Source organism: Mytilinidion resinicola (genome assembly GCF_010093595.1).
Source record: "Mytilinidion resinicola strain CBS 304.34 unplaced genomic scaffold BDZ99scaffold_12, whole genome shotgun sequence".
Lineage (NCBI taxonomy): Eukaryota > Fungi > Ascomycota > Dothideomycetes > Mytilinidiales > Mytilinidiaceae > Mytilinidion > Mytilinidion resinicola.
In genome coordinates, this window is record NW_022985448.1 from 823,665 (window position 1) to 843,160 (window position 19,496).

At 52.7% G+C, this 19,496-nt stretch overlaps 5 protein-coding genes across 5 annotated transcripts; 2 read left to right on the forward strand and 3 right to left on the reverse strand.

Annotated features, from left to right (window-relative positions):
- Positions 1 to 2,796: 2,796 nt before the first annotated feature.
- BDZ99DRAFT_366706 (mitochondrial DNA-directed RNA polymeras-like protein) lies at positions 2,797 to 6,972 on the reverse strand (the record flags this gene model as incomplete). The annotated part of the gene is made up of 1 exon (XM_033714755.1): positions 2,797 to 6,972. A coding segment is annotated over one exon (4,176 nt), but the record flags the coding sequence as incomplete, so codon positions are not given.
- Positions 6,973 to 11,911: 4,939 nt separating this feature from the next.
- On the reverse strand, positions 11,912 to 12,767 carry BDZ99DRAFT_464298 (uncharacterized protein). The gene is made up of 2 exons (XM_033720278.1): positions 12,727 to 12,767; positions 11,912 to 12,676 (listed from the first exon to the last, which is right to left on the reverse strand). Exon 2 carries the CDS (start codon positions 12,601 to 12,603, stop codon positions 12,064 to 12,066), a length of 540 nt encoding a protein of 179 aa, XP_033575378.1. The 5' UTR covers positions 12,604 to 12,676; positions 12,727 to 12,767; the 3' UTR covers positions 11,912 to 12,063.
- Positions 12,768 to 13,387: 620 nt separating this feature from the next.
- Positions 13,388 to 13,904, forward strand: BDZ99DRAFT_55203 (uncharacterized protein). The gene has a single exon (XM_033727040.1). It carries the CDS (start codon positions 13,508 to 13,510, stop codon positions 13,823 to 13,825), a length of 318 nt encoding a protein of 105 aa, XP_033575379.1. The 5' UTR covers positions 13,388 to 13,507; the 3' UTR covers positions 13,826 to 13,904.
- Positions 13,669 to 15,052, reverse strand: BDZ99DRAFT_464299 (ribosomal protein S5 domain 2-like protein). The gene is made up of 3 exons (XM_033720279.1): positions 14,511 to 15,052; positions 13,739 to 14,447; positions 13,669 to 13,689 (listed from the first exon to the last, which is right to left on the reverse strand). The coding sequence occupies exons 1-2, from the start codon at positions 14,801 to 14,803 to the stop codon at positions 13,985 to 13,987; spliced, it is 756 nt and encodes a 251-aa protein (XP_033575380.1). The 5' UTR covers positions 14,804 to 15,052; the 3' UTR covers positions 13,669 to 13,689; positions 13,739 to 13,984.
- Positions 15,053 to 15,324: 272 nt separating this feature from the next.
- On the forward strand, positions 15,325 to 18,757 carry BDZ99DRAFT_445863 (uncharacterized protein; the record flags this gene model as incomplete). The annotated part of the gene is made up of 2 exons (XM_033717946.1): positions 15,325 to 15,598; positions 15,644 to 18,757. 2 exons carry the CDS (start codon positions 15,325 to 15,327, stop codon positions 18,544 to 18,546), a joined length of 3,177 nt encoding a protein of 1,058 aa, XP_033575381.1. The 3' UTR covers positions 18,547 to 18,757.
- Positions 18,758 to 19,496: the final 739 nt, after the last annotated feature.

Here is a 19,496-nt window from a genome sequence, read left to right on the forward strand (position 1 = left end):
AGGCAGTGCGAGGAGGCCCAGAACGCCGGATTGGGACCGCCCTCGATTTCCCCCGGCCGCCACGCTGTACAACGTGCAGTATGTTTCTCATACGAGTTTTCCTCGCAGTGGCATGACTAGTATCACAGGATGCGCCTGTCTCACGCGGCGGGCGGGCTCCGACTGTGGTGCCACTCCACTCACAGCAGTCTAGCGAGTCTCCCGTGCCACGACCACATTGCGGGTTCTGCCCGAACCCACCACGCATCTGGCGCTGGGTCGTTGGCGCACGTCGCAGTCCTGCAGCGATCAACCTGTCAGCGGGATGCCGGATCCAATGAAGCCACTGGAGCCGCGGGCCGTGGGCGGCATCTGCCTCTTGCGGGTCCTCCCAGCACCCGCCCGGCCTCAGCGTCCGAGGCAACAGCTGTCGCAGTCCACAGCGGGAGCACTCCCAATTCGCAGACCTGTGCTGTGGGAAGGCACTAATGCCTTGCCCGCCGCGCGCAGAAGCCAGCGAAGGAAGCTGGCGGGCAGCGAATATGCACGCACTGACAGCGGGCCCTCGACATCGCTTGCGTGGTGGATAGTGGATCGAAAACTATCCGGGTCCAGATTCACGCCTCTCGGGGCCCTTGCCTGATGCCGCTGGCCCACGCCAAGTCTCGTGTGGGGGAGCGTGAAGGTTTGCGCTGCAGGACTGGTGCATCTCCTGCCGACCCTTCGCGCTGCCCTGCATGCTGCCTTTCTCTCTGGAGTTATGCACAGTACCTCTGCTGCCGCCGTGACAAGTGCGACGCCCGCTGTTGGAGTAGCAGTGGCAGGCGTCCTGTGGCCTCGTACGATATAAACTCAATGTACATTAGATGTTAGATTGCTCCCTTGCCGTCACTGCTTCACTGTCGGGGTATCTCTGGTTCAACCAAGCTCTCCACTCACCTAACATGCACTCTTGCCAGCACCGCCAGCCACAGCATCGCCGGGGCGGGATTCTTGTTGCCAAATGTGCCCTCGCGCAGCACAGCCAAGCCCGCTAACGCAATCACTCACTGCAAGCAAGCACAAAACTCTATTGATCCTCCATCCTCGCTTCCCCGGTGCGCATCCCCGCCGAATCACGGCACCGGACGGCGGCGGGGCGTTCGACAGGCATGCTTGACCGTTGAAGAGGCGGCATAAGAGCGGCAGACAGCATGGCTGCCATGAGTGCCGCCCCTCGCATTCGGCCACGCTTTGCAGTTGCGGATACATCGTTGATCGCTGCAGACTCCATGTTCGAGCTGCCGATTGCCTAGGCTGTCTCTAGTCCATGTGCTGCAACGATAAGACAGCGTGCCTATCCCATTTCCCTTCCCTTTGCTTTTTTAGTTACTCCGCTTGTCAGTTTCCTTTTCACGTCTCGCTTTCACATGCCCCCGCTGCCTGTCAGTGTCAACGTCTAAACTCTGTTTCTCTCAATCTACCCACCTTCCCTTTTCCCACCGGCTAAATATGCTGGTCCCCGGCGCGCCAGAAAGAGCGAGAAACGCGCCACCGGGTTCTTGCCACGGGGCCTGGGCGCAAGGCTGTAGAAATGACTTCATAGCACCGTGCGGAAGTCCTACATAGAGCTGGCCCGCGGGAAAGAAGGTTCTGTCCGGGCGCCGTTGCTCACTCGCGACCCCCCCCCTCCCGCCCCTCCCCCTCCCGACCCCGATCTCGGCATGCCGACACCAGCACCTTGTTCCACAACAACCACACATTCCTTGCCCTGCCGTGCCTGCCAGCCAAAACCACAAACCCCGGCGCCGATCGCCTGAAGCATGCAGCGCGCGCGTGTGTGGCACCTGGAGGCTTGCTGCCAGTATATTGTGGAAGATCTGGATGCCACGCCACACGGCGGTAAGTGCCGCCGAGGAATGTGAGGCGGAGCGCGCGGGCGCGCGGGAGGGAAGGGACCGGGCCGGTGGCGGCGGCGGAGAGGTGGCGGATACGGGGAGAAGGTGGGTGCCCCCGATCGCCGTGAGTTGGGTGGTGGTGGGTTGGGGATACACGTGTATGGCGGAGAGGAAACAGGAGGCGCGTGTATGAGTGCGGCACAGCAATGGGGTGGGGAGGTTGGAGGTGGGTGGGCTGTGGGAGATCGAGAGGGAGGATACTAGAGGACGGCAGGCTATGTAGAGGAGGAATTACGGAGAAGTCTTCCAGAGGTCTGTGGTTTGAGCCAGAGTACTATTTCAATTGAGTTCCAGTTTCTCTCACCACTACTTCATGCCGATGTATTGAAGCTGGCATCTCATATGTGCCGGTAGGCTGTATGAGATACAAGCAATGCAAAAAGATTTACCTTCATACTCATATAGAATTAATTTATTCAGCTACCTCAATCTCTCAGTGGTATCTCTGAGTAGATGAATGTCCGAGTCACGTGAACATAGATTAATTGCGAGACTATTATTCAGAGAGCTGGAGACCTGATTTGATTCCCTGTCTACTGTACAATCCATTATGTCCATCTTCCTATCCGCGTGACATCTCTACCGTACACATCGTCGGCAGCTTTCCTCGCTCCTTCCATCTGTATCATACAAATATCAACCCAACATCTACTCCCCCATTTTCGCGGCAGGCGTCTAATATTACAAAAACAAACGGACTACATGACAAGACGCCTTTTCCCCATCTATGCAATGCTTTGCATCCTGCAGATATGCACAACTAGAAAAAAAAAGCACGCCCGAGCCGTATATGCTCGTTCAATAGATACATCAAAATTGCGGGAAATGTACAGCTCCCTAAGATTTTTTGGTGGCTCGACGCCCATGTCGATGGCAAAGCTCATGAGAAGAAATACTTGCTCTCTTTGAGGCGCCGCACGTCAAAGTCGCCCTTCTTCGGCACAGGCGGGAAGGTGAGCGGGAGCCAGATAAATACTTTTTGGGGATTTGGGGCCTTGCCCTTGCGGGCTGCCTTGGTGTTCTTAGGCTCGGTGTCCTCTTCCGCCTCCTCTGCCTCATCCGCTACGTCAGCCGGAGACTCGAAGTCCATCCCAGAGAGCTCAGCACTCATCATCTTCTCCTGCATTTCCTCCATCAGCTCGGGCGTCGGCTGCCCGATAAGAGGCTGCTGCACTTCGGTGATCATGGCGGACGCATCTTGCGCGGCCTCGTAAACGCTTGCTGGCGTGACCATCTCTTGGCCCCTTTTGCGCTTCTCGGCGTCTTCCGATTGCAATAGGCGCCGACGCTCTGCGTCAAGGAGGAGCTCGCTATAAGAAGCTTTCCGGGCTCGCCTCCCCCTCGTTTCTTTTCTCAGATCCAAGATTTGCTGGGCTGCCGCACTGTCCAGCTTGAGCTCTGCGAGGTACATAGACCCAGCATAGCGAGCCTTGAACTCTGCAGCAAGGCGTCCGATGATATCTTCCGAGTGCATGCGTACGAAGGCGTCGCGCAGGATTTCATTGAGCTTGGGGACATCCGCGGGATGCGTCCAGAAAGAGTCGTGGACAGCAGCAAACGTCAGGCCCTTTTCGCTGCACTTGAGTGCCGAGAGAAGCATGTGGGTTGCGTCAAGCGAGTGGATGAAGTTAGGGGGGAAAGCTTGCAGTTGCTTCCGTTTGGAGACGGCGTCTGAGGTCCGGGGGTCCAGGATTGCTAAAGATTGCAGAGCAGTCTTAATGTGCACAGTCTGAACTTTTCGGTATGGTTGCACAACTGGCATCCTCAACGGGGTGGTCCAAATGACACTTGATTTAAAATCCATAGCACTCTCCTGTAGGTTGGCTTCTTGTGCAGCCGTATATATCTTCTTTTGTTTCGTCCCATCCTGGTACTTTGGATTTGCGAAGACTTCATGACCCTTTCCAGAGGCTACAGCTTTCCGCAACTTCTCTATTTGCTCCACTGTGACCGAAGTTGTGATTCGAGATGCGCAGGCCCCCAGCCATAATTGTATGTCTTGAGCGCCATTGAAAATCTTCCCTAAAGCGTCGAATATGTGCTTCGCAACGAAGGCCGCGACGCTACCTAGACTTGGCACACCATCGCTCTTCTGAAAATTGGGCATCGCATCTTTTAGTTCCTCAAGAACTTGGAGACGGGCTCCTTCGAAAGTCACGCCATAAACGTTGGTCATGACAGTGCGCTTGACAACCTTGCGAGTGATTTTGCCCTCCAAAAATTTGGACATTGCATGGCCATCTTTCGCAGCTTTGGTGATTTGGGCCTTAACGAGCTCAGCAACTCCGGTATAGATGTCTTGTGGGCGGTCAGAAGGCTCCAAGTTGACTTGAGTAGCACCATTCTTATCGCCGCCGAGAGCTGCATAATGTTGAAGGCCGTTGCAGGTACCGTCCTGATGTACTGGGAAGGACGATACGTATCTTGAAGGATCTGGAGAATCTAAAGCATTCCTGAGTTCAAAGCAACAGGCTAGACATTGCCATGGATCCTCAGCTTTCAGCCACCATCGGGCACCGGAGAGCGGATTCGTAGCTGAGTCGTAGACGTGGTTAAGGTTCTCCATGGTAAACTCCTCTCGCTCGAGAAGACTGGCCTTATCGAACCCGTAAAGATTGGCCAGGTGAATCTTCAACCATTTTAATCCAACGCTCCCAAGTTCCCTCCCTTTAGCAAACTTCAGAAGACCGCGAGCTATGTCAGCACCCATGTGGTTTAATATGGGCGGAATAGGATATGCCCTCCCACGAAAGTCGATGTTGTGCGGGTAATAAATAGTCTCGTCCAAATACGCCCGGGCCATTTCCAGTTGAAGATTTTGAAAGCATCGTTTCGAGTGTAGCCCGTCTTTCTTTTCATTAGCCTCTTTGACCGCCTTTTGGTACTGCATACGTTCTACCACGGGCGCTCCGGGGCGTGGTTCTGCGGGGCGCGGAACTTCTATGTTGCCTGGAACAAGTTCACCAATGCCCTCCCCAGCATTCCATGCGTGAATCATCACTTTAAAAACGTCCTTGTTGATTTGCCATGGAACCCGTCCAAGGGCATCGAGGCCTTCGAAAATTTGGTCCATGTCTCCTTTTTGAATGGCCGAGATGGCATACCTAGCCTGAGACTCATCTCCATCCTTCATTCGGACTACCTTAGTAGGATATCGATAATAGCCGCCTTTGTTGAAAGATTTCCACGGCTTCGGTTCAGCCACCATGGGCAGGCGAAAAGTCGACTGACCCCTCAAGGGCTCCCGCGTTAGCATGAGCATCAACTCCTTGTGTAGGGTCAAAACTCCCACCGATTTGCCCCGGATATGGACATTAGAATGGGCGTAGGCTGGTTGAACACTCGAGAGAGTCTCGCCTGTTTTTGGGTCCTCTCGAGTAACTGTGAGTTTCGCACTTTGGAGGAATTTCTCGATCAGTAGAGCGCCAATTTTAACCTTGACGTGGCGAGGGAAAACAATTTCAGTTACGACATCGGAAGGTTGTGTCGATTCTGGCTTGTGACGCTTCGAGGGATCGAATTTGAATTTCCCTCTGCTCAATTTTGCCAGTACTTTCTGGCGGCGCAGTGACTGTTTTACACCGGCAGTGGAGGGCTGTCGCGACACCGCAGTTTTAACGTTGCATTCCAATTCCAGCGCAGATGCGAGTTTGAAAGTGAGATTCGAAACCTTGTTGTTATTGGCGCGTTCTGCGGTTGCTAGTTCTTCTACTAGACTCTTGACAGTGATAGCAGAGAGAGTCTTTGCGTCGAAAAGCTCCAGATAAGTCCCGTACACCAGCCGATCCGAGTTCTTGTATGTCGTCTCCGAGGCGAGCGTCTTTTTCACCGCAAGAAGCTCCTTTTGCACTAGAGGAATCATAGTCGTGTACCATTCCCACATCAAAGCCCCCATAGATTTTGTCTTCAGGGCTCCATGAATTCCCAACCTTGTGAGCTCGTCATTATCGTGCTTCCAGCGAGCCACCGAAGCATCGACCGCAGTCTCCTCCAAATGGATTTGCCGCATGACGGCGTAAGCCGTATCCTTTTCCTCCTGCGAGCCTTCCATATCGTGGGGATACGGAATGACGTTGGAAGGATCGAATGCGCTCAAGGCCTGTTTTAATGTCTCCATGCCTTGCCCCTTTTGGGGGATTTCCCGAATCTCTGTAGCCGGGTCCTTCATGAAACCATGCTCAATCGCAATCTCTCGACCACCGGGCGTACTGATGGGCGAACTCAAATCCTCATCGGTCATGACGGGCGGTTCGTCGTAGTCTTCAGCCTGGACTCTAATCAAGGTATCCCATTCTTCTTCGGTAAACTCAGGCGATGAGTTTACTGCATATTCCACGTCTGGTCCGAGGTTCTTTGCAATGTCCATATATTTCCCTACCGCCTGGTCCCTCGCTTCACCATGGAGCAAAGACAATGCTCCCTGTATCATTGCCACCAAGGTGCGGTCGTCTGGCTCGATGCCCTTATGAACCATGTCATTATCATACCAGTCCTCGAGGTCTCGCATCTTGGAGTTGACTGGATCCTGTAACATAGCCTCGAGCTTGGCCCGAAGATAAACATTATGAACGTCCAGAATCTCGGTCGCTGAGGGATTGTATACAGTTGTCAGCCGTCGTACTATGGCTGCAGCGCGGTCCAAGCGACCAACTCGTATGCAGGCGTGCAAGTTTTGAGTGAGTTCGAGAGGGTCGCCCCCTATGCCCTTCTCGAATCGGAGCCGAGGGGGCGCCGCGAGGGACACTTGGTTGACGAGTATAGATTGCGGCGTAGCCCAGGATAAACCGCGAGGCTCGCTACTCGTTCCCCATTGTGAGAGTGAGGCGAAAGGAGGAGCAGTCGAAGGTGAAAGGGCGTCGACGGCGGTGTATATTGAGCGGCTTTCGGTGCGTAGCGAGGCGCGTCGAAAGGGCGTCCGTTTCGTAGAATTGGAGGATGTGGTAGGCGGGGGAGCTGTACTCGCAGCCCATCGCAATTGCGCAGGACATAGCCAGGGCAGTATTAATTGATCGAACGACACAGATGGCCGCTGGAAGGCATTGCGGCGTCCTCTCCGTGCACGCGTGGCACGCGCGAGCATCGTCTGCGAACTGAAGGGCGGGCGGAAAGAAATAGGACGAGGCGCACACCGACGGAAGGAAGAAGAGAAAGGCACAAACACGAAGACGGGACGGGAGAGACGACGGCGCGATGGACAGGAGTGAATGATGGAGCCGCAAAAAATGTTCTCGGCCGAGTCGACGAGCCCCCTTGCGGTCGGGCCAAGCCAGCCGGCACGTGATCTCTAAAACCACCGGGCAACTTTTAGTGCTGCGCGCTCCCATAGAACCAACCTCTCCTCGCAACCACACCACGTCCACCTCGCCCATGGACTAGGCACTTTCCTCACCTTTACTACGCACTCGCAGGGCTGCAAACATCGAACCCGTGCCACTATCATGGACGACCTTGCCTCGCTCGAGCTGCTTTCGCTGGTGTCGAAAGTCACCTCCGAGATACAGAACCATCTGGGCATCTCCGACAAGACTCTCGCCGAGTTTGTTATTGCCCAGCACGCAAAATGCAAGTCGCTGCCGGAGTTCAAGTCCACGCTCGAAGACTTCGGTGCCGAGTTCCCGCAGTCTCTCGTCGAGAGCATCGACAGACTCATCCTGACTCTGCATCCAAACTTCGCAAAGAAGCAGAATGGCGCGCAGGTAGAATCCCGCGAGCCTGCAGACGAGCAGGACCGCAAGACGAGGGTGTTCAAGGGCCTTGCGATTCCAGATAAAGAGCCAGTGTGGAGTACTGACGATGCAAAACAAGCAAATAGGGCGGAGGAAGAGGACACAACACTGGCGGCACTGGACGACACATTCGCGATGCTCGAGGGCCTCGCGGGCAAATCGGCGGCACCAGGGAGGGACATGCCTTCCAGGAAACGCAGCATCAGCCCTGTTGCGGACGATAGCCGAGACAGAGGACGGAACAAGCGGCATAGATACAGGTCGCGGTCGCCATCGCAGAGTCGCGAACGGGGCGACCGGCGGTCAAAGCACGACGACTTCGTTTTCGAAGATGAATTCGGCCGTTCACGAGCCAAAGACCGACGGGAAGAAAAGCGAAATGGGCGACGCCGTCGCCGCAGCGAGGACGACGAGTTCAAGCGACCGCCGACCCCAGAGCTGGACGATGAGCCGGTCTTGTACAAGGTGTATAAAGGCAAAGTCACTGGGGTCAAAGATTTTGGAGTGTTTGTCAACCTACAAGGAGTTCGTGGCAAAGTAGATGGGCTGGTGCATGTCACGCAGATGCAGGAAGGTGCTCGAGTCAACCACCCTTCAGACCTCGTGTCCAATTATCAGGAAGTCAAGGTCAAAGTCCTCAAGTTGGAAAATAACAGGGTCAGCTTATCAATGAAAGAGGTGGATCAAGTCACCGGCCACGACCTTGCACCCCAGCGTCGAATCGCATCTGGCGCAAACATGGAAGGCCCACGAGGCAGCTCAGGCGGGAACGATCGATATTGGGGTCTTGTATCTGATGTCCCCGTCGTTGAGGGTGCCATGAACGGTAGACGTACTGGCACGCAAAAACGATTGACATCGCCAGAGAGATGGGAGCTCCGACAGCTCATAGCTTCAGGGGCTGTGTCTGCCAAGGACTATCCAGATCTCGATGAGGATTACCACGCCGCGATCAACGGTGATGGCGGTTTTGAAGAAGAGGAGGAGGTAGACATTGAGATTCGCGAGGAAGAGCCACCTTTCCTTGCAGGTCAGACGAAGCAGTCTCTAGAGCTCTCTCCAATCCGAGTTGTGAAAGCCCCAGACGGCTCACTTAATCGAGCTGCCATGGCCGGAGACTCCTTGGCTCGAGAGCGCAGAGAGATAAGACAACAAGAAGCCCAGGAAAAGGCCGCAAAGGATGCCTCCCAGGTCGACCTCAGTAGTCAATGGCAGGATCCAATGGTAGCTCCAGACCAGAGGAAGTTTGCGTCTGATCTGCGCAATACCAGAAACAACCAAGCCGGCGAAGTTGTGCCGGAATGGAAACGAATTGCTCAAGGAAAAGAACAACAGCTTGGCAAACGGACTGACATGAGCATCAAGGATCAGCGTGAGAGCCTTCCGGTCTTCAAGTTCCGAAACCAACTTTTGGATGCCGTGCGCGCACACCAGCTTCTCATTGTCGTTGGAGATACCGGCTCGGGCAAAACGACCCAGCTAACCCAGTACCTAGCAGAGGCTGGCTTTGCTAATGATGGAATGATTGGTTGTACGCAGCCACGGCGTGTGGCAGCCATGTCCGTCGCCCAGCGCGTCTCGGAAGAAGTAGGCTGCAGAATGGGACATGAGGTTGGCTACACAATCCGATTCGAAGACAACACAGGCCCGGATACGAAGATAAAATACATGACCGACGGTATCATGCAGCGCGAGATTTTATTGGACCCCCTCTTACAGAAGTACTCGGTTATTATGCTCGACGAAGCTCACGAACGTACAATCGCAACTGATGTGCTCTTTGGCCTTCTCAAGAAGACATTGAAGAGGCGACCTGATCTCAAGCTTATCGTCACAAGCGCCACCCTCGATGCAGACAAGTTCTCGGAGTACTTCAATTCAGCACCCATCTTCTCCATTCCAGGCCGAACATATCCTGTAGAAGTGATGTACAGTCGCGAACCGGAATCCGACTATCTCGACTCTGCGCTGGTGACAGCAATGCAGATCCATCTATCGGAGCCGATGGGAGATATTCTTCTTTTTCTTACTGGTAAAGAAGAAATCGACTCTGCCTGTGAGGTGCTTTATGAACGTATGAAGGGGCTTGGACCTAGTGTGCCCGAGCTCATGATTCTACCGATCTACGGAGCTCTCCCCTCTGAGGTTGCGAGTCGAATCTTTGAGCCGGCGCCGCCGGGCAGTCGCAAGATCGTTATTGCCACGAACATCGCTGAAACCTCTATCACGATCGATGGGATCTACTACGTTATAGATCCTGGATTCGTAAAACAGTCTTCATACGACCCCAAACTTGGAATGGACAGACTGCAAGTTGTACCAATCTCGCAAGCGAATGCAAAACAGCGCGCAGGTCGTGCTGGAAGAACAGGGCCTGGCAAATGCTTTCGGCTGTACACGGAGACCGCGTTTCAGAGCGAGATGCTGCCGACCACCATTCCCGAGATTCAGCGCCAGAACCTGTCGAATACTATCCTCATGCTCAAGGCCATGGGCATCAACGATTTACTTCATTTTGATTTCATGGATCCGCCGCCAACGAACACGATGCTTACAGCACTCGAAGAGCTTTACAGCCTAGGAGCTCTAGACGATGAAGGCTTATTGACTCGGATGGGTAGGCAAATGGCAGACTTCCCCATGGACCCGACACTCTCAAAGGCACTAATCTATTCCACAACGCTGGACTGTTCTGATGAGATGCTCACGATCGTGGCAATGATTTCAGCAACGCAGACGGTTTTCCACAGACCGCGGGACAAGCAGAACCAGGCGGACCAAAAGAAAGCCAAGTTCCACGACCCAAGCGGTGATCATCTCACACTGCTGAATGTCTACAACGCCTGGAAAACGTCGAAATTCTCCACCCCGTGGTGTCTAGACAACTTTGTCCAGCCCCGCAACATGCGCCGCGTCAAGGACGTCAGAGAGCAGCTAGTCACCATCATGGAGCGCCATAAGCACCGCATGGTTTCGTGCGGGCGCAACACCATCAAAGTGCGCCAGGCTCTCTGCTCTGGCTTCTTCCGCAATTCAGCTCGCAAGGATCCTCAGGAGGGCTACAAGACGCTTGTTGAAGGCACTCCGGTTGCACTGCACCCGTCCTCTGCGCTGTTTGGTAAGGCGGCTGAGCACGTGATCTACCAGTCTTTGGTCGAAACGACAAAGGAATATATGCATTGTGTCTCGGCGATCGAGCCGAAGTGGCTTGTCGAGGCGGCGCCGACGTTCTTCAAGGTGGCGCCGACGGATAGGCTCAGCAAGAGGAAGAAGGCGGAGAGGATCCAACCGCTGCATAACAGGTTTGCTGGGGAGGATGATTGGAGGCTGAGTGCACAGAAGAGGCAGGGCAGGGGAGGTGGTGGAACGTGGGGTTAAAAGTAGCTGGGTTAGCTAGTTGTGAGGGATAATTCCAGGCACGATGTAAAATCCAGTACCGTGCAAATTGAAAGCATTTACACACGCCTCGAAATCAAGGGTTGAGCTCTTCGTAGCCACACAACAAAATCACACTTGTTCTGATTCACAGTCCCCAATCCTTACTCAAACGATGTCATCACGCTACCAGAGCACTAGAACGCACGTCCTGAATAGGAAGATCGAGCAATTTTAGTCGCGATAGGTTAGGAACTCCACCGCCCTTCTGATTCACGACGTTAGATCCTAGACATCATGGTCGTATTACGTTCGAGGCTACAAGGCACCTCAAACGCTAGCACCACATTATCAAATCACTTGAGCACATGTCTTAAATAGGAGAATCGAGCAACTTCAGTAGCAACAGGTGACAAAATAAAACTAATGTCCGTCTCTGCGTGGCGCAACACCCACCGTGCCGCAATATATGAGGGGTACATCAACCTTGAACAACTTAGACTCTGTGCATACGTCGATATAACCCATAATTCTTATAATATATGTGCTGTGGCCACTCTACAGCCTATGGAACCCCTCCCATAGAAAAATTACCTTCGCATGGTCGCCTTCGCGCCCGATCTACGGAGAGCCTTCTTTCATGGCGTAGCCGAATTCCTTCACCACAGCACCACTATCAAGCTCTTATCACTCTTGATGCTCATGAAATGGTCACATCCGAGCCTGAGAGCCTTACTACCGTACTGGGAAGTCGTCATCAGCCTTGTAGCTGCTGTCGCACGCAAATTCATGCAAGGTCGCCACCCTGGTCGGTACTTCCGGCTGAAGCAATTACTAATTCGGGCTAGGGCAAAACGACCCCGCACGACCTATATAATCATTACGGTATAATTTAGTTACACGTCAGCCTTATGGCTGTTCGGACCTAATTTCGGACCTGGACTGATGGAAAGGCATTAAATCAAGATATAACTTGCGCAACTCCTATACTTTAACAACACTGCCCCAGTAGCAAAGACCTATACGCCTACTTAAGCTGTACTAAGCTAAACTCTAATAAACTGCCAGGCAATCGCGTCAGACTGCCAGTCTTCGACCATCGCCAGCTTCTCCGAACCGTTCTCCACCTTTATTCCGACCGGACGAAGGTCGTTCCAAAATAACGTGCACCAATTCTTATAATGCATCATGAGCAGGAGATATCCTCCCTCTGGCCTCTGTCCTACGCAGAAGTTCTCCCACAAATTTTGCCGGCTGACTGCGCAGCAAAGCTCCTCGTTCTTATCGTACCCCAAGAACATGCCCGACGCAGGATCCTGAAATCCAAGCCAACCTTTATTCTCAACACACTGCCAGCGAGTCATGATGTGGCTGCCAAGTGGACCTAATACAACTCGCCCCTGCTGAAATGTAATCACCTTTCCTGTCGCTACGGATTGGATGAGGAAGGACGAGCCAGGGCTCGGGACTGAGGAGCTAAGCGATGATTGAGTATTATCCTCCTTATCCAGTCTGTCACTAACGCCTCGGGAGGTCGTGGAAGGCGTATAAGGAAGGGACGCGGCGTCGGCTTGGTTCGGAGCCATGGTTCGTGTATGCCCACGTGGTTAATGACTGCAGGATCGTGAGTTGTAGTATTTTGTTGATGAGTGCTGATTTGTTAGTTCACTCCTCTAAACAATAATAGAGAGACAAGACTGACAAGGCAGTAATTGCGGGCTCCGTGGTACTACTATCTAGGCGTAAGTGCGGGGAAAGAGGATGCCAGCTGATAGAGAGCCAAGGGAATTAGTTAACTAAGGCTAACTGTTTCGCTTACATAAGATCTATTGTACCGCCATGGAAATCTAATACCGTGCTAAATCCTTTTGCTTGCGGGGCCCTTCGCACGGATAAATCCGGAATGTGTGCTTCTAGGGACCTATTGCCTTAAAGCTTAGAGGTATCTTATCAATTTGATGCTCTGAAGTTTGAAATTTTGTAGATGGTTGTGGTGCAGTAGGGGCGCAAAGCTAATGTAGTTCCGGATGCTCTGAAAGGAATGGTCGGCACTATAATCGTCATCGTTGTAGGGAGTAATGTCTAAAGAATAATGATAGATAGATTATAACTTAATGGAATCGCGAGGGAGAGAGTAAGATGCCTAAGTAATAGATTCATTGCGGCACGGGGGGTATTGCGCCACCCAGGGGGGGGACGTTATTCCAATTCACAACCTTGAGTCCTTCACGTCGTGTTTAGATCGCGCTCGAGGCCACGGGGGCACTCAGACGCGGTCACCACGCTGTCAAATCGCTGGAACGCACATCTTCGATTCGACATCGACCGGGGCCGAGGAAGATGAGGGCTGTCTAAACTGGTGTTTCACGTGCGCTCTAATACACGGTGCGAGACTTTACATGGTGTGTGAGATGTTTGGGCACATTGGAGGACTCTATGCGGCGCTGAAGTTCTATTGGAATCTATACGGAGTAGATTACAGGTGCTCCAATGTACAGCGCGAGGAACATTACGTCTTACCCGAAAACTTCTAGACCTGCTGGAGGACTTCATGCAACACTGACAAGAGAGCAATCTGATACTCTAACGTACGGAATGTATGGTCTCCTGGCATCCGTGAACAGACAGCACTTGACTCCGCACGCAGAGGAGAGGCAGAGGTCTGTGCACACCTTCCTGACGCCGTCAGAGGTATCAGGCATGTCAACACGATTGACTTACATCGCGCGCAGATTCCAGAAACGGTATCGAGGCACCCCAGACGACACCAGGAAAGTGTACACAAATGCAGTCAAGAAGACGCACTGACATTGCCTGGCGCCGTCTAAGGTGCGTCAGCAGGTGCCAGGCGTGTCAAAACGATTCACTTACACGTCGCTCAGATCCCGGAAGTGATATCGAGACACCTCAGATGGCACCAGCAATGTTTGATCGTGGTAGGGAAAGCGCCTCACAGGCTCGAAGCTGTCAGCGTCCAACGCCCCGGACAACGCCATCCAGGATATTCTTCACCCGCTTGCACCCTTCGATCCCTACTGCAAGCATTCCTTCAATCCGCTCCACCCTCACCCGTGTCTCCATCACTAGGACAGTAATCTTCTCACCACCTCCTACAGTGGCCAGCGTCAGGAAGGGTAGCTCCTGCTCCTCCATTGCATTCAAGTCAAGCAGCGGGTCTGAGACCTCATCACCGCCAGCAGATGCAGAAGTAGTGGGCGATGAAGCGGCCGTGCAGGCAACGAGATAGTCTGTCATGGGGACGCCCGCATCGACAAGTGCGAGGGTCGCAGCGTTGATGCAAGCAGCGAGGATGGAGCCGTCTTGTGAGAGGATGTTAATATGGATGGAGATGGTGCTGTGGGGGTAAAGGTGCATGAGTATGAGCGAGGAGAAGGCCGTAGAGAGGGTATGAGCCATTTCTGCTGTACGTCTACGCGTGAGAATTGGTTAGCAATGGAGGTGAGCGATGGGAAGAGCTCATGCCACCACTTACTTGTCTCCTTTGCCCCTCCGTTTCCTGTCAACGCCGCTGAAGCCCGCAAACCCAATCTCAACCTCCAGGTTCGCCTCGCCTTCTCTACCACCACTTCTCCCCGCGCCTGTATTTCGTCCCTCGGCAGGACCTATCACAGTGCATATCACTTGGGTATTTCCCATCTCCAGATAGCTGGATCCGTCGGCAGCAGCCTGTGTGGATGTTTGCGCGCGAATGCGGCGCAGCTCATTCCAACGACGGCCATCGAGGCGGAGAAGCGCTAGCGCATAGGTCGACGTATCAAGGGGCATTTCTAGAGGTGTGCGGAAAGCTCGAGTAGGTGAAGGGTCGTTGTTGTGGTATTGTAGTGAGGAGAAGGGAGGTTGTAGCTGTCAAGTGTTGAAAGAACGGAAGGCCTTTTTTAAGCCTGAGGTCGCACGAGTGCAGCGCTATTCTAGCGGCTCGCGGCCCTTGATATAAATAGGGCAGAAAGAGTGGTGTTTGAGGATGATCGAGGTGGGCGACAGAAGAAAAGCGATTGAAATGTGAGTAGGAGAAATGTGAGGGTAACAAAATAATCCGGCACGGATGCAGATGGAAGGCCGCCGCCGAGTTCTAGCCCCACCTGCGCGTGACTTCGTGATGTCGTGTCGTGAATCAGTCCCATTCCTCCATTTCTTCCATCCACCACCGCTGCGACCGCGGCCGTGGCCAACCTGAAAGTGAATCGTGGATGATGTCGCCCCTTGACAATTTTAGAATTGACTTTGATGGCGACCTATTTAGGGCACCTTTCTGGAACACCTCACACAAAGGTGCTAAGTACGCAGAGATGGCGACTGACAAGGACAGCCACGCCGGTAGCTCTGACAGCGATGACCTAGACATCATCAAGACAAGCAGAGCTCAGTTAAGTCTGTCACAGTATATCGATCATGTCACGCAGACGCAGAGTCAGCATGCATCCGCGGACGCAGGCTCAGATACCGCTGAAGACGTAGAAGACGACAGATCAAGGGATGAAGCAACGTCAGACACATCACAAAAATCGCCGAAAAGGATGAGGGTAGAATGGTCCGACGATGATGAGGCCCTTCCTACAAAGCGTACCGTAAGCAGGACTAAAGGGAAAGGAAAGGTTAAAGCCAAAGTGGCAGAGTCTGCATCCGAGGCTTCTGAAAGCGAGGACCCTGAGGCTGCCTACAACGCCTTCAAGAACCGTAAAACCGTCCAGCGGAAGAAAGTCGCAGCTGACACGCGTAAAGCTAAAGCAGCAGTCTCAAAACGGACATCCAACAAGACGGCTATCGTTGGGCGAAAACCGAGGAGACCCATGAAAGATGAGACTCCCGATGATCGCAAGAAGAGAAAGGAGTTTGGAATGGGTTCGGACTCAGCGCCGTCCTCTGAAGACGAACTTCCGAACGATGCACCCGAGTATGTCAAGCGCCGGAAAACAAAATTTGATAGAACGCAGGCGAAGAACTGGGGTGCTGCGTTTAGATTTGCGCCGGATTATGAGGATGTTGAGTTTTCTGAGGATGACGAAAGTCGCTTGCAGAAGAAGCCTCAGATGAAAGATATCAAACCCCAGAGAGTAAATGAAGACATCCTCATGGATCGCACAGGTGGCATCATACCAGCGCCGATTGCTCGCTGGCTGCGGGACTACCAGGTCGTAGGCGCGGAGTTTCTCCACGAAGCCTTTGTCCGCCAGCGAGGGGCTGTTTTGGGCGATGACATGGGTTTGGGCAAAACGATTCAAGTCATTGCTTTTCTCACAGCTGCATTTGGCAAGACGGCAGATGAGCGCGATAAGAAGAGGATGCGGAGGGTTCGCCGTATGAACGACGACCGATGGTATCCCAGGATTTTGATTGTTTGTCTGGGAAGTCTCATGCAAAACTGGCAAGACGAGCTGGACAAATGGGGCTGGTGGCAGGTCGACGTCTATCATGGACAACCAAGCGACCGAGAAGCTGCTCTGCAGGCCGCGAGCAGGGGAAGGCTGGAGATCATGATCACCACCTACTCAACATACCGGATCAACTGTAGTTCCATAAACACTATCGACTGGGACTGCGTTATAGCAGATGAGTGCCATACTATCAAATCTGGCAGCTCCGGCGTTACCAAGGCAATGAACGAAGTCAACGCACTTTGTCGCATCGGCCTCACTGGAACTGCTATTCAGAACAAGTATGAGGAACTCTGGACTCTCCTCAATTGGTCTAATCCCGGGCAGTTCCGCACACGTACTGAGTGGAAGTACGAAATCAGTGATCCACTGAAGGTTGGTCAGGCACATGATGCGACGAACGATCAACTTGCCAAAGCACGGAGAACCGCAGAGAAGCTCGTCAAGGACGTCCTACCGAATGTGTTCCTTCGCCGGATGAAGACACTCATAGCGGACCAGCTTCCCAAAAAGAGCGACAGAGTGGTCTTCTGTCCACTTACCGATATGCAGGCAACGGCCTATGAGAATTTCGTCAACAGTGAGATCGTGGAGTACATCAGTCGTTCATCTGACATGTGCGATTGCGATAGCGGCAAGAAGCGCGGTTGGTGTTGCTATATAGACGTTCCCGGTCATGGGCCCTGGAAGAACCTCGCCTTTCCCGCCATGATAGTTCTCCAGAAAATCGCAAATCATCTTGCCCAGTTACTACCGTCCGGTACAGATCCCCCAGAAAAACAGTCCAAAGACCTCGATATCCTTCAAATTGCTATGCCTGAGGAGTGGAAGGAGCTCTATCGCAACAAGGACAGCTTATTGAATTATTCCCGTCGCGCCTTTTGCGGCAAGTGGAAGATCCTGAAGAAGTTACTGGAATTCTGGCATTCAAACGGAGACAAAGTCCTTGTTTTCTCGCACTCTGTTCGCCTACTCCGAATGCTCAAAGCCCTATTTGACATCGACGGAACGCAGTACAATTTCTCCTACCTAGACGGCAGCATGAGCTACGATGACCGGGCCAAAGCAGTCGCAGACTTCAACGCCGATCCAAGCCGCTTTGTCTTTCTTATTAGCACTCGTGCCGGTGGTGTTGGTCTAAACATCACCTCGGCAAACAAGGTCGTTGTCATGGATCCCAATTGGAACCCTTCCTACGACCTACAGGCGCAGGACCGCGCATACCGCATTGGCCAGACACGAGACGTTGAGGTCTTCCGGCTTGTGTCGGCGGGCACGATCGAGGAAATCGTATATGCTCGGCAGATCTACAAGCAGCAGCAAGCCAACATCGGATACACAGCTAGTGTAGAGCGAAGATACTTCCGCGGGGTAGATGGCGAGAAAGGCAAGAAAGGAGAAATATTCGGACTGAAGAACCTATTTGCTTTCCAAAACGACGGATACGTCCTCCGAGACATCGTTAACAAGACGAATCTTGCAGAAGTCAAGGCCGGGGTTAGTGTCGTTGGAGTCGATCTAGAGCCCAACAGTGACGACGAGGATGACGATGACGAGAGTAGCGTCTTCAGTGATGCAGTTTTCAAAGAAGACGACGATGATGCTTCCGCTAAGTCGAACAGTCAAATCAAGAAATTCGCGCAGGCCTTCATCAGTGGTGGCGAGACAAGGGGCCGAAAGAGCAAGAGATCCAAGCACGGTCCTGACCCCGTCAAAGCCATCTTAGCCCGCGCAGGCGTCGAGTACACCCACGAGAATTCGGAGGTCATCGGCCAAAGTAAAGTCGAAGCAAAGTTGAGCCGCAAAGCACGAGAGCTGGCAAATGACATCGAGCTAGGGTCGAGAAAGGTGTTTCAAGTATCGCAAAGCCAGGCAATAAACGAGGACGGAGAAGAAGAGATTGAAAATAGTGACATGGACTCGGATGTTCAGGAGCTGAAGGTCAGCTATAAGTACAAACCGCCAGAGAAGGTCAGGATCAGGCAATTTTGCGAGATTGCGAGGTTTGCGGGGTGTGATAGTCCGGTGGACTTTGCGCTGGCGGTTGAAAGTATGACGCAGGAGGAGCGAAGGAAGATGCTGGACAGGTTTTATCGGAAGAGGAGGCAAAAGCTGTTTGGTATTGGTGGGGGATGAGATGAGTCTATTCATTTGTGCGAGTCTTTCCCATCACCGAGTCCTTGCGCTCCAAGTTTTCCTGCGATCAATATACCACGCCCCCCTCTCTCATACCTCTACCATAGTCTACGCCGTCCGCCTTCTTGAGGAAACACAGAAACCAATCGAGTTTGACAATCAAAGCAAAAGGCTAAGTCACATGTTGAACCAAGAAGCAAAACCTTACTACAGCCTATGTGATCATCGCAAGCCAAGTTTCTCGCTAAGATACAGCGCGTAGCTTGGTTTTATCAGAAGACTCTTTCACAGAAAAGGTTAGCTTAGCTAATGTCCGTCTCTGGGTGGCGCAACACCCCCCGTGCCGCAAGATATGAGGGGTACATTAACTTTAAACAACTCATACTCCATGCACACATCGATATTTCCTACAATTCTGTATAGGTCATGCGCTGTGGCCACTCCAGAGCCCTTAGAACCCCTCCCACGGAAAAAATACGTTCGCATCGTCGCCTTTGCACCTGATTTGCAGAGAGCCTTCTTTCAAGGCGTAACAGAATTCCTTCATCGCAGCACCATTATTGAGCTCTTATCACTCCCGATGGTCATGAAACGGTCTCATCCGAGCCTCAGAGCCTCACTACCGTTTTAGGAAGTCGTTATTAGCCTTGTGGCTGCTATCGCACGCAAATTTATGCGAGGTCGCCACCCTAGTCAGTACTTCCGGCTGAAGCAATTACTAAACCAGCTAGAACAAAACAACCCCACACGTCTGACATAAGCATCACGGTATAACGTGTTCTACATGCATGTGGTGGTTACAAGCGAGTGGTGGCGCTTAATTTTTGGTGCGATTTAGACGTTTTGACACCCCAGCAACCTCAACAACTATAAAAGATTTAAATCTATAACTTAGAATAAAGATATGCATAGCTGTTTCAATATTATAAGACAAATTTTTAGGGTCTCTT